This window comes from Sorex araneus, chromosome 1, assembly GCF_027595985.1.
Source record: "Sorex araneus isolate mSorAra2 chromosome 1, mSorAra2.pri, whole genome shotgun sequence".
Taxonomy (NCBI): Eukaryota; Metazoa; Chordata; class Mammalia; order Eulipotyphla; family Soricidae; genus Sorex; species Sorex araneus.
This window is the reverse complement of record NC_073302.1, coordinates 435,892,167-435,914,180: the sequence shown is the minus strand read 5'-3', so window position 1 is coordinate 435,914,180 and position 22,014 is coordinate 435,892,167. Positions and strand designations below refer to the sequence as shown.

The following is a 22,014-nucleotide window of genomic DNA, read 5'->3' as shown; positions in this document are numbered from 1 at the left end:
GAGGGGTGGAGGGCCACGGCAAAGAGCTAATTTTAGAGATTTGCGGCTGGGGGCAGGGAGGGTAGGGGCGGCCCCACATGGTGAGAGAACAGAAATGGCCGCTAGGTACACTCCAGGAATAAAGGCTTCATTGTGGTGGCCCAGGGTGAAAATTTTGATTTAGGAAAGAGAGAGCGTGACTGGTCCAGGGGGCTTGTTGAGACCTGGTTAGGGCCCCCCCCCCCCCCCGTGGTGAACGGGGAGATCCTGCCAGGGTTCAAGTCCAGAGCCCTGAGCCGGACGGAGCTGCTTGGGGCAAACGGGTCCTGTTGAGTGTAGGGGGTTGAGCTTGTTGGGGACAGGGCCCGAGCAGACACGCAATGCCCACAACATAAAGGTGATTTCTATACCTTGACATGTCAGAGGGAAAAACACAAACCTTGTGGTTTGGAATATATTTCCTGCAAAGCAGACTATCTCTTAAGCTTTCACCTGCTTATGATTCCTGGGTGTGTGTGTGTGTGCGTGCGTGCGTCCGTGCATGTGTGTGTGTGTGTGTGTGTGTGTGTGTGTGTGTGTCTGTGTGTGTGTGTGTGTGTGTGTGTGTGTTGTTTTTAATTTTTTTTTAAATAAGCAGTGCAATATAGAGTATCCATCTTCTGGGTGGAAAATGCTGTTCTTAGCGTACTGTTCTCACTGTTCTTTATTCCCTGAGGACTGTTTGAACCAGGTCTCACTTAACTTGATTAAATAGAGTCTGTTTTAACGAACTAATGTTTTTTCTTCATGTTATGGACTCAGGTTTTCACTGCAGAAAACAAAGATAAGAAGAATTAAAAGGCTGCGTCTGTTAAACCGGGCAGAATTACCACCCACATTTGTTTTGTTTGTTTTGGGGCCATACCTGGCAGTGCTCAGGGGTTACTCCTGGCTCTGCACTTATAAAATATTCCTGACGGTGCTCAGGGGCCCCTATGGGATGCGGGGGATTGATGCAGCTCAGCCGTGTGTACAATGCCATACTCGCTGTACCACTGCTCCGGCCCTGCCATCCTCGTTTTGCCAACTCTGTCCCTACATTTCGACATAGTGACATTTATGACACATTTTGACTTTATCATTGAAAACACAGAGAATCTGTATTGTGTATATATTTTCACTTTGCACATCATATGTGAACATTTTTATGTGTTAACATATACGTCACTTTTTTTTTTCTTTTTGGGTCACACCCAGCAATGGTCAGGGTTTGGTTACTTCTGGCTTTGCACTCAGGAATTACTCCTGGCAGTGCTTGGGGGACCATATGGGATGCCGGGGATCGAACCTGAGTCGGCCACATGCAAGGCAAATGCCCTACCCACTGTGCTATCGTTCCGGCCTCTACCAGTCACATTTTCAATAGGTGCTCAGAACTGCCATACTTTATTGAACCGATAGGAGTTTCAGAGAGAGAGAGAGAGAGAGAGAGAGAGAGAGAGAGATGGTAAGTCTTGAGTCAGGGTTATCTGCCTTGGAGAGAGAGAGATGGTAAGTCTTGAGTCAGGGTTATCTGCCTTGGGGAGAGAGAGAGAGAGAGAGAGAGAGAGATGGTAAGTCTTGAGTCAGGGTTATCTGCCTTGGGGGGAGAGGGAGAGAGAGAGAGAGAGAAAGAGAGAGAGAGAGAGAGATGGTAAGTCTTGAGTCAGGGTTATCTGCCTTGGGGGGAGAGGGAGAGAGAGAGAGAGAAAGAGAGAGAGAGAGAGAGATGGTAAGTCTTGAGTCAGGGTTATCTGCCTTGGGGGGAGAGGGAGAGAGAGAGAGAGAAAGAGAGAGAGAGAGAGATGGTAAGTTTTGAGTCAGGGTTATCTGCCTTGGAGAGAGAGAGAGAGAGAGAGAGAGAGAGAGAGAGAGAGAGAGAGAGAGAGAGAGAGAGAGAGTGTCTTGACTCAGGGAGGGTTATCTGCCTTGGATCGATGCATTTCTCTTGGGTCAGAATGTTCTAAGCCTATTGTGTTCATCCCAGACTTCATTGACCTGCATTTATCAGGTGCTTGCTCGCATGCAAAGACCAAGCCTGGGCTGCCAGCTTCTTCCCTGGTCCACTCCCTACACTCCTTACCAGGTTTTTAAATACCTCTTTTGTGAGCGAGAAGCCCTCATAAACAAACCACTGTGTTAAGACTGGAGTATTAGCACTGGCACAAGCCAGTCATTTCATGGCTCGGAACAGACATCATGAGTCGGGAGCTGGCCCAGCTGCGCCCCAGGTCCACACACAGACTCTGTGTCCAGCCTGGGGCGTGCTGTTTTTCTTTCCCTTTCTTTCTAACTGGGCTGCTGGTAGCACAAAATTGTTTAAACAAAGGGAAGTAAAAGATCCGTTTATTCCAAGTCCAGGCTTTGAAATTAGCTAGCGGTTTTTAACCCGTTAGAAACCTGAACTTTGGGGCTGGAGCGATAACACAGCGGGTAGGGCGTTTGCCTTGCACGCGGCCAATCCGGGTTTGATTCCCAGCATCCCATATGATCCCCTGAGCACAGCCAGGGGTGGTTCCTGAGTGCAGAGCCAGGAGTAATCCCTGTGCATTGCCAGGTGTGACCCAAAAAGCAAAAAAAAAAAAAAAAAAAAAAACCTGAACTTTGCCGAGGTTAGGAGTTCTGGATTCAGGTTGATGGTGCTCTCCAAATTCAGGAGCGTTTGACTGTGGTAGGAATAGAATTCAGTGACCCAAACAGTTTTCAAGGGAACATTTGGACATTGTGCCACAGACTTGAAGAATAACAGACTCAGGGAGAGCACCTGAGTGAACATAGAGATCCCTCAAGATAAAGCCAAGCCTACATATTAAATATTTGTTTCTCTAGCCTTTAGAAATACACGGTAGCATTTTCAGTTGTCTTCTTGATGAGGAGCAAAGGATACTTTCATTTAGTCCTCAGGGGCCCCATCACACCCTCGATTATCCCAATGAATGAATGTCGTTCCGCTGAAAATGCCAGCAGGACCTGATTGAGAACCTGCAGCCATTTCAGAACTTCCTGTTTCTAAAGAAGGAAGCTGAAAGACAGGAAACTAGACCCTTGTATTTTTCTGGTGATTCCTAGAAATCAGTCTTTCTCTGTCTCCCATTTCTCACAGACTTTCTGGTGCATAGATAAGGCTAGGAGGAGGTTGGGGCATGTGAGGGCTTAGGCTACAGAAGGGCAGTAGAGAACTTGGCACGTTTGATATTTCTCGCTATCTAGCCTTGATCTGCAATCGTTGACTCATTTTTTCTGGTAGCAACCTCACTGGTTGTTTGTCTCCTACACCAGCTGTTCGAAGATGAAATCAGCCAGTATTGTCCAGCTATTAGCTCGGCCATCCTCAAGGGAATAAATTCTTTGCCAAAAGAGTCTCGGGAAGGAGTTACAGGGAACACTGACTCAGACTGCAGATTTGTTTTCCTACTAGTTTATTCCCTTAGGTGATCAGAAGGAGAGGACGTCTGTATGGTAATAGACCCCAAAAAGTCGGAGGTGCTGGGCCTGGGAGACCAGCAGGTCCTACTCCTACTGCTTTATTTTATATTAGAAGAGACCCGGATAGTTTATATATATTATATAAAAATATATAAAATATACAAACTATTATATATTAAATGATATATAATATAAACTATTATATAAACTATCAAATATGTATGTACATATTTGATTGATTTTTATGAAGAACACCTTGATTTACAAAGTTGTTCATTATACACTTGTTTCAAGCATTGAGTGTTCCAACACTACCCGTGTAACCTTCCCTCCACTGGTAACCTGAGTTTCCCTCCTAGCCCCAACCTGCCTCCTTTTGGCATAACAAATTTACTTTCTATTGCTTATTCCAATAAAATTTAAAGAACTGGCAAATTGAATAATCAGGAAATATATCAGTAAGGGCCAATTGGCGATTACTATATGATTTTGGCCTATGCAAATAAGAAAATTAAAACCATTTGACATAATACAAAACATGCCTATTCTTCACATTTATGTTTTTAACTCTAGAATCTAAAGAATATTACATTACATTTTATTTTATACTTGGATCTCACAGTGACAGTGACTTGGATCTCATTATGGTATTAATCATCTCTCACCTGTCATTAAGAACACTTTTCAGGCAATTCTTTGGAGTTTAATAGGTAAGGCCTACATATGTGAATTTTCCCCTTACACTTTATACTAGCACTGTGGTTTACGAAGTTGTTCTCGGTGATTTGTCACAGGCGTTCGGTATTCCAACACCAACCCCACCACCATTACACCTTCCCTCTACCACAATCTCCAATTTTCCCAACCACCTCTTAAGCCTTCTCCCTTTGCAGGCCCTCAATAATTTATTTTAATATTGCTTGTTATTAATAATTTGCTAACAGAATGACCAAAGAAATGTTTCCTTAGAAGAAAGTGAGTGAAAATTGTTGTAGCTCACCATAAGCCCTTGTGTAAGAGATTACTAAGATGTAGTTACAGGTTAAGCCTTCTGTATTTACGTTTTGTTCATTGGGATTAGTAAACTTCTATGTTACACCCCATCCAATACCCAGAGAGATTTTAGACTTGTCCAAAGCCACTGAGCGCGGTTGTGACAGAGCTAGGTTGAACTCCAAACCTTTGGATTCCAAATATAGCACTTTTCCCCCTATTATAGCCTGTCACTTTATAGCCTGTCACTGACAAGATTTCAGCCTGTAACTTTTCCCCCTATTATACCAATAACGACCCCTTTGACCTTCTGATATTATTAATTAATGAGGGGTTGATGAATTTTTCACCAGAACTATCCCCCACCCCCACCAGGCTTTGCATCATAAATGCAAATAACATTTTCGGGCTGTTATTCAAATCTTGTGCCTTGATTTGAGCCCATTGGCTTCTTGGGAGATGGATAAGGGTATCTGAAGATCAGGAGCAAATGTTTACCGCATATGATGTAGTAAGTAGTTGTCTCCCCTTGTTCAATCTTGAAAGGGGCTGGAAGCGTTGCTCTAAAAAGGGTCTTGAGTGAGGGTGGGTGGGAAATGCTCAATAAAGCTGTTTGATGACAAGTTGGGTGTTTGGTGTAGTCACCTTTCACAGAGGGGCTGTAGGGCATCTTCAGGGTGCTTGTTCTTGTAGCATCCCTGAGACCTTTGCTTCCATAGATGGTTCTACTTAGAAAGGGACCAGGAGGCCTCCTTTTTCCACCTTCCCCAGACACTCTCTGAGTATTCCAAGGTCAAAAAAGATGAGGGGCAGGACAAGGGGTAGACAATAGGGAATAATTCTTCTGGTGGCAAAAACACTCGTAGAGATATATTGTAGGCACCTGGACCACACTGGATCAGGATAGGAACCTCAAATAATCCTCTGCCCACAGAAGGATTTGACAGGCTGCCACATAGAATTAGGGGAAGGAATCTCTGTGCTTGTCCATGGCATTTTCTTAAAAGCCAGTTGCTCTGTTTCTCTTTCTGTACTTGCTTTATCACGGACCCTCCACAGACCAAGGGGAGATGCTGCTCTTCTGACCAGAAGGCTGGGTTTTCTGGGCAGTTCAGCACTGCCACTAAAGTGGAACCTTGATTGTGCTGTTTGGTTGTGACTGGTTCTCTTATAGAAACTTGAGAGGTGTGAGCAAGAATGGAAAGTGTTGGTTACAAGGAAAGGAGATGGAAGACACACGTGGACGTGATCAGCCTGTCACTGATGATCTCAGGAAGTGGCAGGGAATGGGAGCAGTGTTTGAGACCAGAAATCTGGGCCTAGTTTTCAAAGAGAGAGGAGGAATATTTGTCAGTTATGCATTCATGAACCGAGCCCAGAGCCCCTGGGTAAACAACTGGCAAGACCAAATTCCAGTATGTGATCTCTAAGGGAAAGTGATATTTAATTGAGCCTCATGATTTTTTAGTTGAGATACACTGATAGGTAAAAAAATGCCTAATAATTTATCTCAATTTCAGCAAGGCATACAGCAATAACACTAATAAAACAAATAACTTTTGATAGTCTTGTTAAGTTAAAACAATTTAACTTTAGTTCCTTTCACTAGTACATTATAATGTCATTTTAGTGAAAAGGACTTAAAAATCTGTTCTCATTGATTAAGTCCTTTTAGTGAGAAGGACTTAAAAATATTTTTCCATTGATTTTTTTAATGAAAAAAATCTTTTTTCATTGATTTCAATGATCATTGTGATCATTGGTTCACAATACTCTGAAATTTAAGGGATTTAGCTTCCTACCTCTGTGTGTCCTAATTATTAATTTTTTTAGTGATTGAGATTCATTGCTTACAATACTATCGATCATGGTTTTTCATGTATGTGCTAATTCTAATCACTCCTACCACTAAGAATTCAGTGTCATCCCACCACCAAAAAAATCCCTCCTAGGAGCTGGAGCAATAGTACAGTGGGTAGGGCATTTGTTTTGCATGCGGCCAACCCGGGTTTGATTCCCAGCATCCCATATGGTCTCCTGAGCACCGCCAGGGGTAATTCCTGAGTGCAGAACCAGGAGTACCTCTGTGCATCGCTGGGTGTGACCCCCTCCCACCCAAAAAAAATCTCTTCTATCCCTTCTATTCCTACCTCCCATTTCCCCCTGGTAACCACCATAGTTTTCATTGAGTCTAGGGGTTAGTTTTGCTAGTTTGTTTTTCTTATTTACAAGCTAAAAAGAGTGAAACCATATAATACTGACTTTCACTTCTTCACTGATTTCTCTGCGCATCATCACCGCCAGTTTTGTACATTTTGTCCTCAAAGGCATGGTTCTTGTCTAATAGGAGAGTCAGATCCATGGTTTTTCCATTGGATAAACCATGGATCTTACTCTGTCATCTGCTGATGGACATTTAGATCGAGTCCATGCTTCAGTTACTGTGAATAATGCTGTTATGAGCACAGAGTACACATATCTTTTTGAATGTTTTCATATCCTTTGGATATGCCTAGGAGCGTGTTGCTGAAACATAATGGAATTTCCTTTTAGAAAAATAAATCAATAGGTGGGGTGGGTGGGAATCATCATAACCCTTTTCACAGAAGCTATACCAGTTACAGTATCATTAATAGTGTTCCAAAGTTTATTTTTCTCCACATCCTGGCCAACATTTGTTGTTACCAATAGAAAGAATCTCTTTTGTTTGTTTGTTTGTTTTTTGCTTTTTGGATCACACCTGACAATGCACAGGGGTTATTCCTGGCTCATGCACTCAGGAATCACTCCTGGTGGTGCTCAGGGGACCATATGGGATGCTGGGAATCGAACCCAAGTCGACCGCGTGCAAGGCAAACGCCCTACCCACTGTGCTATGGCTCCAGCCCCAAGAAAGAATCTCTTTTTTAAAAAATTAAAAAAAAATTTATTAGTGAATCACCATGAGGTACAGTTACATACTTATAAACTTTTGTGCTTGTGTTTCAGTCATACAATGATCGAGTACCCATCCCTCCACCAGTGCCCATTCTCCACCACCAATGATCCCAATATCCTTCCCAACCCCCCCCAACCCCACACCACCACCTCGCCTCTGTGGCAGGGCATTTCCTTTTGTTCTCTCTCTCACAATAGAAAAAAATCTCTTTTAACTTGATAGACTAGGATCATCGAAATTTGCTTCTCTAGGAGGGGGTGGGGGGTGGGTGGGGAGGTGGGGACGGTTTATCATCCTTTGACTAGTGCCTCTTCATTTAAACTAATGGAGTCTGATAAATGGCCCAGTTTGGAGCAGGCAGTGTGTGGGGTGGGGGGTGGGGGGATCGATTGTTAATTAGGGCTTCTTCATTCTCCTTTGTGCCAGGAGACCCTGTCAAAGGAGGCTCTTGAGCTCCTGGATTCTAGTAGCATCTGGAGATAGAAGAGGGGTCACCACCTCGTGCTGGAATTAGAGAACCCGGGAGCATCCAGTTCCCAGTATTTGTCCTTACTAATTGCTTTATTAAGACAGAGGGAAGGCTTAACAGTGGGTGACAGTGGTTACTTTCATGTTCAGAGCTTACTTGTGGTTCTCAGGCCATTCACTCTATTATATAGTCCTATATTATATCTAGATCGGACTCAATGAATCTCCAAGACACTTTTCAAAGGCAGATTGTATCTTTCCCTAACTTCAGTGGAGGAGAAAACAGGACTGATTTGTTCAAGATCTAAATGATGTGTTTTCTGACTCATGCATCCAGTATGTCAAACTTGCCCTAAGTGGTTTGGACCTTCTGGTATTTTTCAGCGGGCCAGCAGGCCAGAGAGGTGGGGCATGTATATGAGCGCTGACAAAGCAGGGTTCTGAAGGCTTATAGCCAGAGCCCGAGTGCCTCGGTTTTGCAATCTGTAGGATGCCTTTCACTCTTATCTGGGGGTAAAGGGTGTCTCCTAGAACTGACTCACTGCAGCGGTTTAAACAGAGCAGTGTACCTTGTACCACGACGCACTTTCCCTTGCCTTAGCATGATGTTCCAAGGATGAGGTTATCTCAGTACTCTGCATGATGTATCTGGGTCATGGATAAAGGATAGATTTCAAGGGAGCATGCTATATTCCACTCCTCCTCAAACACCTTATGCATTTCGTACCCCCAATTTTTGTTCTTTAATCTTCACTTGGAGAAAGAATTGTCCCATTGCAGACTAAATGTCCTATTTGGAGATTTCCATGGAAAAAAAAACCCATGAGACCTCTTCTGGTATAAGCCTTATCTCGCCACAGAATCTGCAGTATAGAATTCAGCCCTCAACATGCTTATTTCATGTATCACATTCGACCTCGGTTTTCTCAAGTCAGTTTGACTGGGTAGACCCAAACAGCTTCATATATTTGTTCAAGTTTTATCCATCTAGGATTTGAAGCTTATCGAAATCAGACTCTGTGTGTGTGTGTGTGTGTGTGTGTGTGTGTGTGTGTGTGTGTGTGTGTGTGAAATGGAAAAATACTAGCTTTTAGTTATGTGTTTTAGGGTAGAACCTAGGAGGGCACAAACAAGGAATGTCTTAGCTTGTACCTTTACTCTAGGATTTGAAGGAATGCCCTGGGAATATTTTAGTGGTGAAATGTTGATAATAGAAGGTGCGTTATGGAGCAGAGTGTGAGTTTGTTTTCTTTGTTAGACAGTGGAAGGAACCTGAGAGTAATTTATGTTTGTGAGGCAACAGGGGATTCAGTTCAAAGAGTTTCACCCCCAGAAGCTTTTGATTAGCTTTTGTGAGAACAAAAAAGGATTGAAAACTGCAAATTGGGGGTAAAGGACAGAAGTATCAACAGAGGACAGGGAAAAAAAAAAACAAATGAACTTCCTACTCTTTGAGGAAGAAACTCTTCAGGGAATTTGGGTGATGGCAAATTAGAAATTTAAATGCATGTCAGTCCTAGCTGTGGGCAGTTTAGATTCAGTTTGGTGAGAGAGTTGCAAGTGTGGGCAGGTTAAAAGCAAAGGTTTTTAATAGCCTTCCCAAGTCTGGAGCACCCCCACGGAGTGTAGAAACAGAGGGCAGAGGGGTGGGGGTGCAGGGGTGAGACTGGTTGTCTGGGTGGTGCCCCTCATCATCCCAAGCTCCTGTGATTCCTCCCAGCCGAGAGGGAGAGACCAGAATATCGGGTTCTCCACTGCTTCACACAGGGGTGGCTGCCGGGTTCCTGACTGTGAAGGGCTTTTGTTTGTTAGGGGAGACCCAGCCTTCCACTGTGGCACAGGGGAGGGGCAGGAGAAGGATTCTGGGGCATGGTTGGAGTGTCTGGAAGCCAATCAGAGGGTACTCCACACGATGTAACTGGTTCAAGTGTCTGAACGGGCCTTCTGGGTTCTCTCCATTTTTCGAGGAGACTGTCCTGATCTCAGGCCTAAATTGCAGTTCACAAAACGCTTTCACCATCAGGATCTGGCACCTGAGTTCTCTGTGAAGCTGATTGGCTGAAAGGTCGCAGGGGATGGGAGCCAGAAACCAGCAATCCTGTCCCGCTTCACACCCTTTACTCGAACCCCTAGATCAGTGCTCTTCAGCCAGCATCCCACAGACTGATGCAGTGCACAGGAGCAGACGGGTTGACAACCACGGGTCTACTGTCTTGGTTAGAACCACCAACCTGTTATGCAGGACTGGTAGTGGTCCACAGGTGAAGAGCTCTGCTCTAAATGACTCAAGATTAGACACAGCAGAAAACTGAAAATGCACTGTCATGTGTAAAATTCTGTGGGTTGAAATTGGAATAGAATATCATTATTGTATATTTTCTTATACTCTGCATTCCTATGGGGATTCGTTGGAAATCATTGAGCCAACAAAAGAGAGACCCTGTCTTTACCAGGCTAAGGCAAATATAGGTTCACAGACAACTAAAGTGGTGTATTTGCAACCTGTTATGTAAATGAGCCGACAGGCTGGTGATTGATTTCTTGGTTGCAGTTCTCTATGAAACTCTTTGCTCTTTTGTGCCTGCAGGAACCACCTGTGGGGTGTCCTTCCCTTCCTCTCATTAACTGATTTGTTTGTAGAAAATCAATCAGAGAGTTTTTTGCACTTCAGATGTTAAGCCAAGAACAACTGCTATTGACCATTCAGAATTCAACTGCATTCCAAGGAAGTGTGTCATTACTTCTTTGAGTGATGAAAAACTATGCAGTTAAATAGTGGAGCAGCTTCCTTAAAAGTGTCCTATGAAATTCACTATTATAGGGCTTGCCTGTGAGCCATTTTTTTCCCCCTTGTGATTTTGTTAGACTTGCCTTTTTCTCTCCTGGAGGGCATCCTCCTATTTTCTCTGCAGTGTGCTTGCAAGGCACGGAGTGAGGGCAAGAAACACTCACTCTAAAGGGGTCGTCTGGGGGCTGGAGCGATAGCACAGCAGGTAGGGCGTTTGCCTTGCATGCGGCCGACCCGCCTGGGTTTGATTCCCAGCATCCCATATGGTCCCCTGAGCACCGCCAGGGGTAATTCCTGAGTGCAGAGCCAGGAGTAACCCCTGTGCATCGCCAGGTGTGACCCAAAAAAAACAAACAAAAAAAAATAATAAAGGGGTCGTCTCCTGAAAGTCTGGCCTCTGGGAGAGCTAGGGGCGAGGGCACCTCCTCCCATCTTCCTCCTTCTCCTGCCACCATTCACCTCCCTCCTGTCCCATTACCTTTCTTCTCCCTCTCCTCATTCCTCCTCCGTCTCCTCTCCTTCCTCTCTCCTACCTGCCTCCTCCCTCTCCCCTCTCTCCAGTGCAGTACAGTCTGGCTCTGTGTTTTGCTGGAAGAAAGCCCCGATTTCTAAACTGAACTTGAGGCCCGCCCTCCAAACTGCTTCTCTGCCTCTCTCGAGCCTTTGGAGGGTTGTCTGCTGGCCCTCCACATCCTGTTCTCCCGGGACTCCAGTCTTGGAGTTTCCTGTGCTCTGGCACAAAGACTCCTTTCCCCCAGCCTGCGAGTAGCCTGCAGCCTGAAGCCAGTGCAGAGCAGTTCCTTTTAAGGACAGCAGGCTCCAGGGACAGGATCTTTGTGGGGTGCAGAAGAGAGTCCTGAGCTTGTGGGTCCTTGGCAGAAGGAGGGGTGTGGCGGTGAGTGCCAGAGCCAAAGCTTAGCACAACCACAAGCAGAAAGGGTGCATTTTCCTCAGCCAACAAGTCTCGGTGGCTCCGTTTTATGCTGCCTGCCACTGCCATTTAGAAAATTACACGGCATTAGTGAATTGGTGGTTAGCAGGGACCTGTAAACTGTGTGTGTGTCAGTATGCTTCTTTCTGCTGAGAGTGTTTAATGAAGCTCATGGACTCCCTTTCTCCTGGTCACCGACAGACTGCCAGGGCCGGGCAAGCCTCCCGAAACTCGGGCTGGCCTGGTGTCTACTGCCCTGGTAGGCCCTTTGTCTTCATCTCCAGGAAACTTTCCTTAGATTCTCAAAAGGGTTGGAACAACTGAGCAGCCAAACATCTGTTTTTTCTTTTTCTTTCCTTCTGCAAAATACGTGCACACATGCACGCATGCACACATGCATGCACGCACATGCACATGCACACACACGCACTCGAGCGCACACACACACACACACACACACACACACACAGTCTCACTTCGGCTTGCTCTTGGTGAGATTCCCATGGGCCTTATGGGAGAACCTACTTCCTTAGAACATACTCAATGTTTAGGAACACGGGACCTAGGTTTCAGATGATGTGTGGGACCAGGACACTCATCTCTTCAGAAGATGGCCTTCATTCATCTTTCCCTCCACTGCCCACATGATGTCTTGCTGAGGGTCACTGCTTATGGTACCCATTGAGTGAGTGAACCTCAGTGGCGAGCTGTTCAAGTGCTGTAGTTTGGCAGTTTTGTGCAAGCAATGACTTAAGTTCACAAATTATGAGCCCTTCTTTTTCCTTCGACTGTACTACCCTCTGCTCTTGGGACAAGAGTTAACAGTTGACCATAATAAGCAACCCTTCCCTGGTAAGCTCTTTGGTCAAATAATGAACCTGCAAACAAAAGTGAACACGTTTCATGGCCATGGGAACTTGAGAAAGTTAATTTTTATAAGGCTGATGGTTTGTCCGGTTTGTCTGACTTGAACTCCTGAATACGTTTCAAACATGTGATGGCACTTCCTTATAAATCTCTGAAGGTCTGGACTTTCTTTTGGACCTATTGACTATTTGGCTGAGATAGTAGAATGATAATATACCAACATGAAATCACTGTTAAATGCCTGTGATCTATGATCTGTGTGAGGAGGGTTGGCGGGGAGCTGGAGGAAATGGTTGCATCTGAGTAAGAGTTTATTATACCCAAGGATAAAAGAATCTAAGCAAGTGGGTAACTCTGAAAGTACAACAAAAAATACCTCAAACTAAGAGATTGGAATTGGTTATTGGAAGAACAACAGTTATAAGCACAGTGAAAGATAATTCAAGATGAAATCTGTCTAGGATGACTTTGCAAGTGGAAAGGATTTGTTTTAGGGACTTTTCTGCAGGGTAGAGAGGAAAAGAGTGTGGGGGGATGTGAGTCTAGGAATAATGCCTCATGGAAGTGATACCAGGAGTTTCTCCCTCTAACAATTCCTCAGCGTGTGAGAATGCAGAAGACTACATGCTAATGGGTGACCTATCCCTGCATCCATCATGAGTGTTTGATTCTAGTCTCCACTCGTTGCCAGATTGAAAGGAGCTTGAAAGGTTATTTACACAAGACCAGGCATGGGATTTGGAATCAACCAGCTAGACTTGGCATGGAAACTTCATTCTCCTTTGTATTGACTGTACAGTCCTAGAACCCAGTTCTCTCATCTGTAGAGGGGCCATGTGTATCTCAGAGGAGAGCATCCAGCTCATTAGATATGCCAGGCACTTGGTACATCAGAGGAGGCTAGCCCCACTACCCATCTCTGCAGCATGGTCATCATGGCCTTGCATGCATGATAGCCTCTCAGCACAGCTAAAATGCCTCTTTCCTAGAGGAATCAAGGTGAGCAGACTTCAGTCTGAAATAAGAGGACCCTGTTCAAGGTCTGGCTCAAGCAATAGGTGACTGAGATCTTTGGGTCACACCTGGTAATGCACAGGGGTTACTCCTGGCTCTGCATTAGGTAATCAGGAATTACCCCTGGCGGTGCTCAGGGGACCATATGGGATTCTGGAAATCGAACCCAGGTCAGCCGCGTGCAAGGCAAATGACCTACCTGCTGTGCTATTGCTCCAGCCCCAGGTGACTGAGATCTTGAGAGTGAATTTAAAGTCAACATCACAGGACTATCGTGATCACCCTGATAGGGTCATCAGGCCCTATCTTTAAGCAGTCAATGAAAATTGCAGACACCAGCGGTTCACTTGAGGAGGCCTTTGCCCAGCTGCTGGTAGGCTCCGTACAGACACACTCTTGGAGGCGCACTTTGGTAGTTTCTCCGATTTCTAGCTTCGAAAACCAGAAGTGCCCTCCTCGGCGTTGGTGATGGTCTGATTCTAGCCTGTTCTCGCTCCAGCAGTGGGCTCTTGTCCTGTCTGCTGACCCCTGCTACCCACAGCTGCCAAGGAGCCCGAGCTGGAGCTCATTTGCTGGCTGAGTTACAGTGTCTTTTTGAAACAAGTCGAACATATTGTTTTAATCTTGCGGCTTCCCTGAATCAGCGCTCACTACTTTGTGACATTTATAGGGTAGGGGACCAGCCAGGCCCAATTTGCTCCCCTTTCCCAAGAACCAGGAGGCTCTTTTTCTAGAAGGGAGGTGACAGCCAGACACTTGATAGCTACTAGGAGTTCTTCCGGGTGTCTATCCTTCAGGCTGTCTGTCTTGATTCGGTACCAAGGTAATTACTACAAAATCCAGAATATAGGGGGAGTTTGGGGAAGGCTGGCAGAGTTTGAGGAGGTTTATTATTGGTTATCCAAGGTATGTGCGTGAAAACATTCATTAGTGCTGCTCAGGAGAAAGAAAAACAAGAACGTCAGCAGAGGAGCCCGGCCTACGTAACTTGCACAGGAAGGTGAGAGTCGTCAGAGAGACCCTCCTGGTGGAATTCTCCCGATGCCGCACCCAGGTGCAACTCTTTCCAGTAGGGTCCTCCTGCTCAGAGGCCCGTGCTATGTTCTCCCAGTAGGACAGAGTCCTGAGGCTGAGCAGGGCAGATACCCAGGCTAACAGGAGCCTGCGGGCAGAGATGTCAAGAGTCGTGGCCTGGAAATACACAGAGTGTGGATTCAGCTCTGAAATATATAGAGCCAGAGAGGCCCAGAAAGTAAAGGGATTCCTCAGCCTCAGCCGGGATGCCAGTACTGCTCCCAGAGGGCTGTGCACCATAAAATAGAGAGAAAAGTTGCATCCCCTGAGCAGAGGATTGTGGGCGCCTCCAAGAAGGATGTGTCATGGAGTCAGGAAGAGAAGTCACACAGCTCAGCTGGCATGGAGCCCCTCCGAATGAAGGCTGCTTTTCTTTCTTTTTTAATTGTGCATGTGTGCCTGTGTGTGCCTGTGTGCCTGTGTGCCTGTGTGCCTGTGTGCCTGTGTGCCTGTGTGCGTGTGTGTGTGTGTGTGTGTGTGTGTGTGTGTGTGTGTGTTTGGGCCACACCAGGCAAGCCTCAGAGCTTACTCCTGGCTCTGTGCTGAGAAATGGCCCTGGCAGTGCTTAGGGGACCGTACGGGGTGCCAGGGATAAAAAGAACTGGGGAAATTCTCATGCATGACAAACATCTTAACCCTTGAATTATCTCTCCAGTGGCCTTTTTAAAAAATACTAATTTTGAACTCAAAAGGAACTCTGTGGGCTGAGGAGAGCTGGCTCCAAGGGAGAAGAAGCTCATGACTGGGAATTGCAAAACCCTGAGTTTGGTCCCCACTGAGCACTGCTGGGTGTAGCCCTGGTGGTTGCCGGTTCCCCTGGGTCTGAGCAAAAAATGCATCACCAGGCCAAGGGCTCTCTTCCAAAAATGAAAAGGGAAGTCTCTAAAGCCCTGGCAGAGAATCCACCATCAGCCAGCCAGTAAATCAAAGCCAGAGAGCAGACTATGGTTAGAAACCTGGAGTCTAAACTTAGCCTGGAAACTGCAAAGTCTGGTCTGTGGACGGCCTCAGAGGCACGAGACATGCAGCATCTACTTAGACTTATAAACCAGTGTCTGGCTGAAGAGACCCAGGCAATTTGTGTGCATACACAAGTGTTCTGCTCACAGAGGGTCAGAAGCTTCTTCTGCCTACTATGATTCTGAATCTTCAAGACCCATCTAAAATTTAGCTTGGGCCTGGAGCACTAGCACAGCGGGTAGGGCGTTTGCCTTGCACGGGGCCGACCCGAGTTCGATTCTCAGCATCCCATATGGTCCCCCGAGCACCGCCAGGAGTAATTCCTAAGTTCATGAGCCAGGAGTAACCCCTGTGCATTGCTGAGTGTGACCCAAAAAGCAAAAATAAATAAATAAAATAAAATTTAGCTCGTGGTAGCTGCAAAGTTCATGAAATTTACCCTGATCTTGGGTCTGTCTAAACTTTTGGGAATGTAACTATAAAGTGTTGTGGGTGGAGGAAATGAGGGTCACCCTCTGCAGCTGAAAATGAACCTGAGCTTTAGAATTGTCGTTTTAAGATCGAGTCCTTCATCTTGGAAGTCCGAGTCGCTGAAAGTAGGTCATAGAGCTTTTGTGGTTGTTGTTCATTCCTCTTCATGTTCGAGAATGTTTCTTTGAGTATTTTATGTAATGAAGAATATTTCAGTGTCTCTCCAGAGAAAATAGATGCATGCAATGGAATACAATTCAGAAGTCTTAATGAATAACATTGAGTTGTTTGTAGCACTATAGCACTGTCATTGCATTGTTCATCAATTTGCTCAAGCGGGCACCAGTAACGTCTCCATTGTGAGACTTGTTGTTACTGTTTTTGGCGTATCGAATATGCCACGGGGAGCTTGCCAGGCTCTGCCATGCAGACTGGATCGATAGCATAGCAGGTAAGGTGTTTGCCTTGCACTCGGCCGACCCGGGTTCGATTCCTTCGTCCCTCTTGGAGAGCCTGGCAAGCTATCAAGAGCATAGAGCATCCCGCCCACACGGCAGAGTTGTTTGTATAAACACAAATAAATATTATATTAGGATGAAGAGGAAACAAAGTTGGGAAGGATGTGACATAGTTATATAATACATAAAAATAAATATATTTCAAGTTTAACAAATTAATCTGTATGCAGTGGAAACAAACTTCTGGAATAAGTATAAAGACCAGGATGGGAATGATATATACCAAGTTTACTACAAATTTATATTCAGAAGTCAAAAGTGGAATGGTGGGAACTGGATTAGTTCCTTGAGATTTCACTTTTTCAGAGAGGAACGATGGGGGTTGGAGCAATAGCACAGCGGGTAGGGCGTTTGCCTTGCACGCGGCCGACCCAGGTTCAATTCTTAGCATCCCATATGGTCCCCCATATGAACACTGCCAGGAGTAATTCCTGAGTGCAAAGCCAGGAGTAACCCCTGAGTATCACTGGGTATGACCCAAAAAGCAAAACAAAACTAAAAACAAATAGAGAGAAAGGATGGATTGTTGGGAAAAAAACCCATAATTTTTCATGGCATTATTCTCTCTAACTTTTCCAGACAATTCAGATAGTTTGTCATAACAGGGTGAAAGCAAAATCCTGCAGGTGGTTGAGTTCATCTGTAAGACGGATTTATCCCCTGAGTCCCCAGAGCTGTCACTGACCACCAGCATGGTGGGGGTGTCTCTGGCTGGGTCTATTCTGCTATCTCGTGAAGAGCCACACTTGTTGGTCTGTGACTCGGGCAGTAAGTATTGCAGTCGAAAGCGGCTCTAACAGCCATTGTCAGGATTAAATGATTATTTCCAAACATTTATTTATTTATTTATTTATTTATTTATTTATTTGCTTTTTTGGGGGTCACACCTAGCAATGCGCAGGGGTCACTCATGACTCTGCGCTCAGGAATTACCCCTAGTGGTGCTCAGGGAACCATATGGGATGCTGGGAACTGAACCCAGGTTGGCCGCATGCAAGGCAAATGCCCTACCCGCTGTGCTATCAGTACAGCCACCCCAAACATTCATTTTAATATTGATTGTTTTGAAGTGTTCTTTGAAATAATATATGCCCTCCAGCAGAAAGGCCTCTCTCTAGCAAAGATGCCCTTTCCCCCACTAGAGGTTGAGAAGTTCCATCCACAGACCTGCAGATCCTGACTACCCCCACCAAGAAAGTAGAGATTATGAATACTAAGGGAAAGCCAGAGAGGAGCAAATTCAGGTGGCAGGGAGACTAGAGAGAAGTTGCCTCTGATGCCTTTGAACTTGGCATTGCTGCAAACAGCTCCTTCGTGCTGTAGAAATGCAGGACAGTGCCTCCAAAAGGGCAGCCCCCTTTAAGACATTGCATCCCCTTGTCCAGTTGTTCTAAATGCCACATACATGTGATATCACCCTGTGTCTCATCTTTCTTCTTCTGACTTACTTCATTTAACATGTCATCTTAAAGCCCCATCCATGTTGCTGAAAATTGCATGATTCCACCATTTCTTCCAGCTGCATAGTTTTCCGTTGTGTGTATATACCATATCGTCATGATTCACTGCTCTGTTGTGGGGCTTCTAGATTGATTCCAAGTCCTAGCTATTGTACTGCGTGCTGCAATGAAGAATGGTGTGCATACATTCTTTTGAATTAATGTTTTTCTCTCCTGGTATACTGGAGCGATAGCACAGCGAGTAGGGCATTCGCCATGCATGCAGCCAACCCGGGTTTGATTCCTCCGTCCCTCTCAGAGAGCCTGGCAAGCTACTGAGAGTATCCTGCCTGAAAGGCAGAGCCTAGCAAGCTACCCATGGCATATTCAATATGCCAGAAACAGTAACAAGTCTCACAATGGAGATGTTACTGGTTCCTGCTTGAGCAAATCAATGAACAACAGGACGACAGTGCTACAGTGCTATAGAGTGTGGTTCTATTAAACTACTGAACTTTGGGGATGTGTTGGGGGGTTGGAGGGGGGTGTACCACACAGTCATAGGTAACTGGACCCTAAAGCTTAGTCATTTCATTTGAAGTGTGGACGGTACATTTCCCTTCCAATGGGCTTGTACGTATCTGATCCTGACTCAGGGGCACTGAAATTCTATTTTCTTTGTTTCTTGCAGCACTTCTCAGAACTTCTGGATGAGTTTTCCCAGAACGTCTTGGGCCAGCTCCTGAACGACCCGTTTCTCTCTGAGAAGAGTGTGTCCATGGAGGTGGAGCCATCCCCCACGTCCCCAGCGCCTCTCATTCAGGCCGAGCACAGCTATTCCCTGAGTGAGGAGCCCCGGGCACAGTCCCCGTTTGCTCACGCTGCCACCAGCGACAACTTCAATGACGGTAAGTGTCCAGTAGGGGAGGCTCCTAGGCTCCCGGCCCCTTGGACTCTGCACCTGTTGAGGTGTGCTCTGTGTGTTTTTCTTGGCACTCCTTAGCCACATGCCTGCTCTGTGGAAACCCTCGCACATGGGCTACAAGGAGGTTCAGGTGCTCTCTCTTTTTTGTTTTAATTATTTTTTATTGAATCACTGTCAAATACAGTTACAGAGTTTTCATATTTGACCCACCACCAAACCCCCGCATAACCCCCTTCCACTCCCCCTCTGCCTGTGTGGCAGACACTTTTCACTTTGATTACATTCAATTTTTTTTTTTTTTTGCTTTTTGGGTCACACCTGGCGATGCACAGGGGTTACTCCTGGTTCTACACTCAGGAATTACTCCTGGCAGTGCTCAGGGGACCATATGGGATGCTGGGATTCGAACCCGGGTCGGCTGCATGCAAGGCAAACGCCCTACCCGCTGTGCTATCGCTCCAGCCCCCCTACATTCAATTTTCAAAAGGAATCTCACTATTATTATTGGAGGTTTTCCTCCAAAAATCAGACATGCTGGATGGCATCAATAGATTGTATGTTTTCATTTTTCAGAAAAGGTCGCATGGTCGCGTTAGTGGCCGCGCGGTTTGGAGATGTCCCAGTCCCGCATCCCAGAGTCGTGTTAGTAGCTCCTCAGTGTCGTCGGGGCTCCATCTGGAGAGGGCGTACCAGCTGTACCTCCTCCATCTAGCTCCCCAGTGTTGCTGGCCTGGTCTGGGCTCCGGAGCATTCTCCGGTCAGGCGCTCTCTTGAGGCTACAGTCAGACATTGGCCGAGGGTACCACCCTCCAAAAACTGGACTAGAGGATCTGTTTCCAAGAAAGCTTACTCACAGAACTGGCAAGTGAGCGATGCAGAATTCGTTCCATCCCACATGGGCCTCTCTCTGGGGCTGTCTGGCTGCTCCACAGCATGGCCGCCGGCTTCCCCAAGAGTTGGGGAAGTGCATCTCTGCACTAGGGGTAGCCTTACAGACAACTCAGATGCCATCCTGATGAGTAGAGCCCTTCACAGCTCCTTAAAATGTGACAGTTCATCATCCAGAGACACACAAAAGAATCTCCAAACCGAGCAGCTCACTGCAGAGATGCCACCAGACTTTAAGCCAGGCCGACTTCACCGGGGTGCCTTAGGTGGGGGCAGGTGTTGTCCCTCTACCTGTCCCCTAAAAACTCAGCAGCCGCCAACTTTAAGAGCCCAGTGGGAAGTGTAGGTATGGGGGTTCCGTGACAGCAAACTCCAGGCCTCAAGGGATGGGGGATGGGCTGGTCCCTCTCACCCCCCTCTTCCCCATGGGACTCTGGAGGCCACACCCACAAACTGCCTCCAGCTGCTACTTAAGCTCCATAACAGCCATGATCCAGAGACACACAAAAGAATCCCCAAACCAAGCAACTTGCTGCAGAGATTTCTCCAGACCCTAATTATCTAAAATTTTAGAATTCCAGGACATCTTATGCTATTCATAGCAAGCAATACAAAAGACAGTATGAGGGAGGTTGTCTGCCATAGAGGCAGGGGGAGGGGTGGGATGGGGCGGACGATACTGGGGACCTTGGTGGTGGAAGATGTGCACTGATAGAGGGTTGGGGGATCGATCACTGTATGACTGAAACTTAAACAGGAAAGCTTTGTAACTGTATCTCATGGTGATTAAAAAAATAACAATACAAAATAATTTGAAAAATGTGGCAGTTCATCCATCTAGAGAGGGTTGAGTTCATCGAAGGTGCTGGAGGAAGTCTCTTTCTCTCACAGCACTTCCCTGGTTGGAAGCCTTAGAGTTGTACTAGCGCTGTTTCATATTTAAGTATTAAAATGTTTGGAAACACTCTAACAAGAGTGGTGAGGTCAAATTCCTTTTCACCGACAAGCTGTGGGGATTTCCCTTCACACCACACATTCCTCAGAGGTCAAACTAGGGTAATAACAGCATCTATTTCTTATCTTGTTGCAAGGATTCAGTAGGATAATATATCCCAATGTCTAGCCAAGGGCCTGAGTGACAGGAAAGATATTATTGTTCTTAGATGTTATTGCAGTGATCATTGTTTAAGATCAAGAGCTATACGAGGGTGATAGTGTGGGGGTCTAGAGAGGTAGTACAGGGATTCAGGAACTTGCCTTCCTTATATTCGATGCCCTCTCCATCCCTAAGACCACATGTAGTCAGTCCCCCAAGCCCTGCCAGGGGTCACTCCTGAGCATAGAGCCAGGAATGAGAGCTATTGGGTGAAACCCAACCACCACCATTCCCTCAAAAAATTTTTTTTAAAGAAACTTTGGTATATCTACACAACGGAATACTATGCAGCTGTTAGGAGAGATGAAGTTATGAAATTTGCTATAAATGGATAAACATGGAGAGTATCATGCTAAGTGAAATGAGTCAGAAAGAGAGGGACAGATATGGAAGGACCACACTCATTTGTGGAGTATAGAATAACATAATGTGATGGGAGATGCATGCCGAATGTAGATAATGGACCAAACATGATGACCTCTAAATGTCTGTGTTGCAAGCCATGATGCCCAGAAGTAGAGAGAGAGTATGGGGAATATTGTCTCCCATGGAGGCAGGGGGAGGGTGGGAAAGGGGGGCTATACCGGGGATATTGGTGGTGGGGAATGTGCACTGGTGGAGGGATGGGTGTTTGAACATTGTGTGATTGTAACCCAGACATGAAAGCTTGTAACTATCTCATGGTGATTCAATAAAATTTAAAAAAAAAAAAGAAAAGAAAAAAGAAAACAGAAAGAAAAAAAAAACTTCTTTATGTTTATTGGGACCAAGAGAGAGCATAGCAGGTAAGGTGCTTGCCTTGCATATGGCAAGCTGGGTTCAGTCTCTGACACCTTATGTGCCCCCCCCAACCCTGCCAGGTGACCCCTGAGCACAGAGCTAGGAGTAAGCCCTGAGCATCACTAGGTGTGACACCCTATCCCCTGCCCAGTCCCATCTCCATAAAAGAAAATCCAGCCAAAAATGATGCTCATACCTTAGGTGAGCAGGAAGGTTTTGTGGAATATTTCTTAACATTCCAATCTAAGTTCTACAATGAAATTGGGAAAATGGGTTTCTACTTGTTTCTCCTGGATTATTTTATTTTTGTTAGTCTCTATGTATCTGTTAGACTCTGCCTTTGGTTATAATCTTCAAGGGGTGGGGAGGTTAACAGAATCT

At 45.8% G+C, this 22,014-nt stretch overlaps 1 protein-coding gene across 1 annotated transcript in view; it reads left to right on the top strand.

Moving 5' to 3' along the window:
• CREB3L2 (cAMP responsive element binding protein 3 like 2) overlaps positions 1-22,014 on the top strand; it is a 140,063-nt gene that overhangs the window by 63,482 nt on the left and 54,567 nt on the right. The window contains exon 2 of the mRNA XM_055119650.1: positions 18,576-18,792. Within this exon, the coding sequence (XP_054975625.1) occupies positions 18,576-18,792 (217 nt within the window). The remainder of the gene's footprint in view (positions 1-18,575; positions 18,793-22,014) is intronic.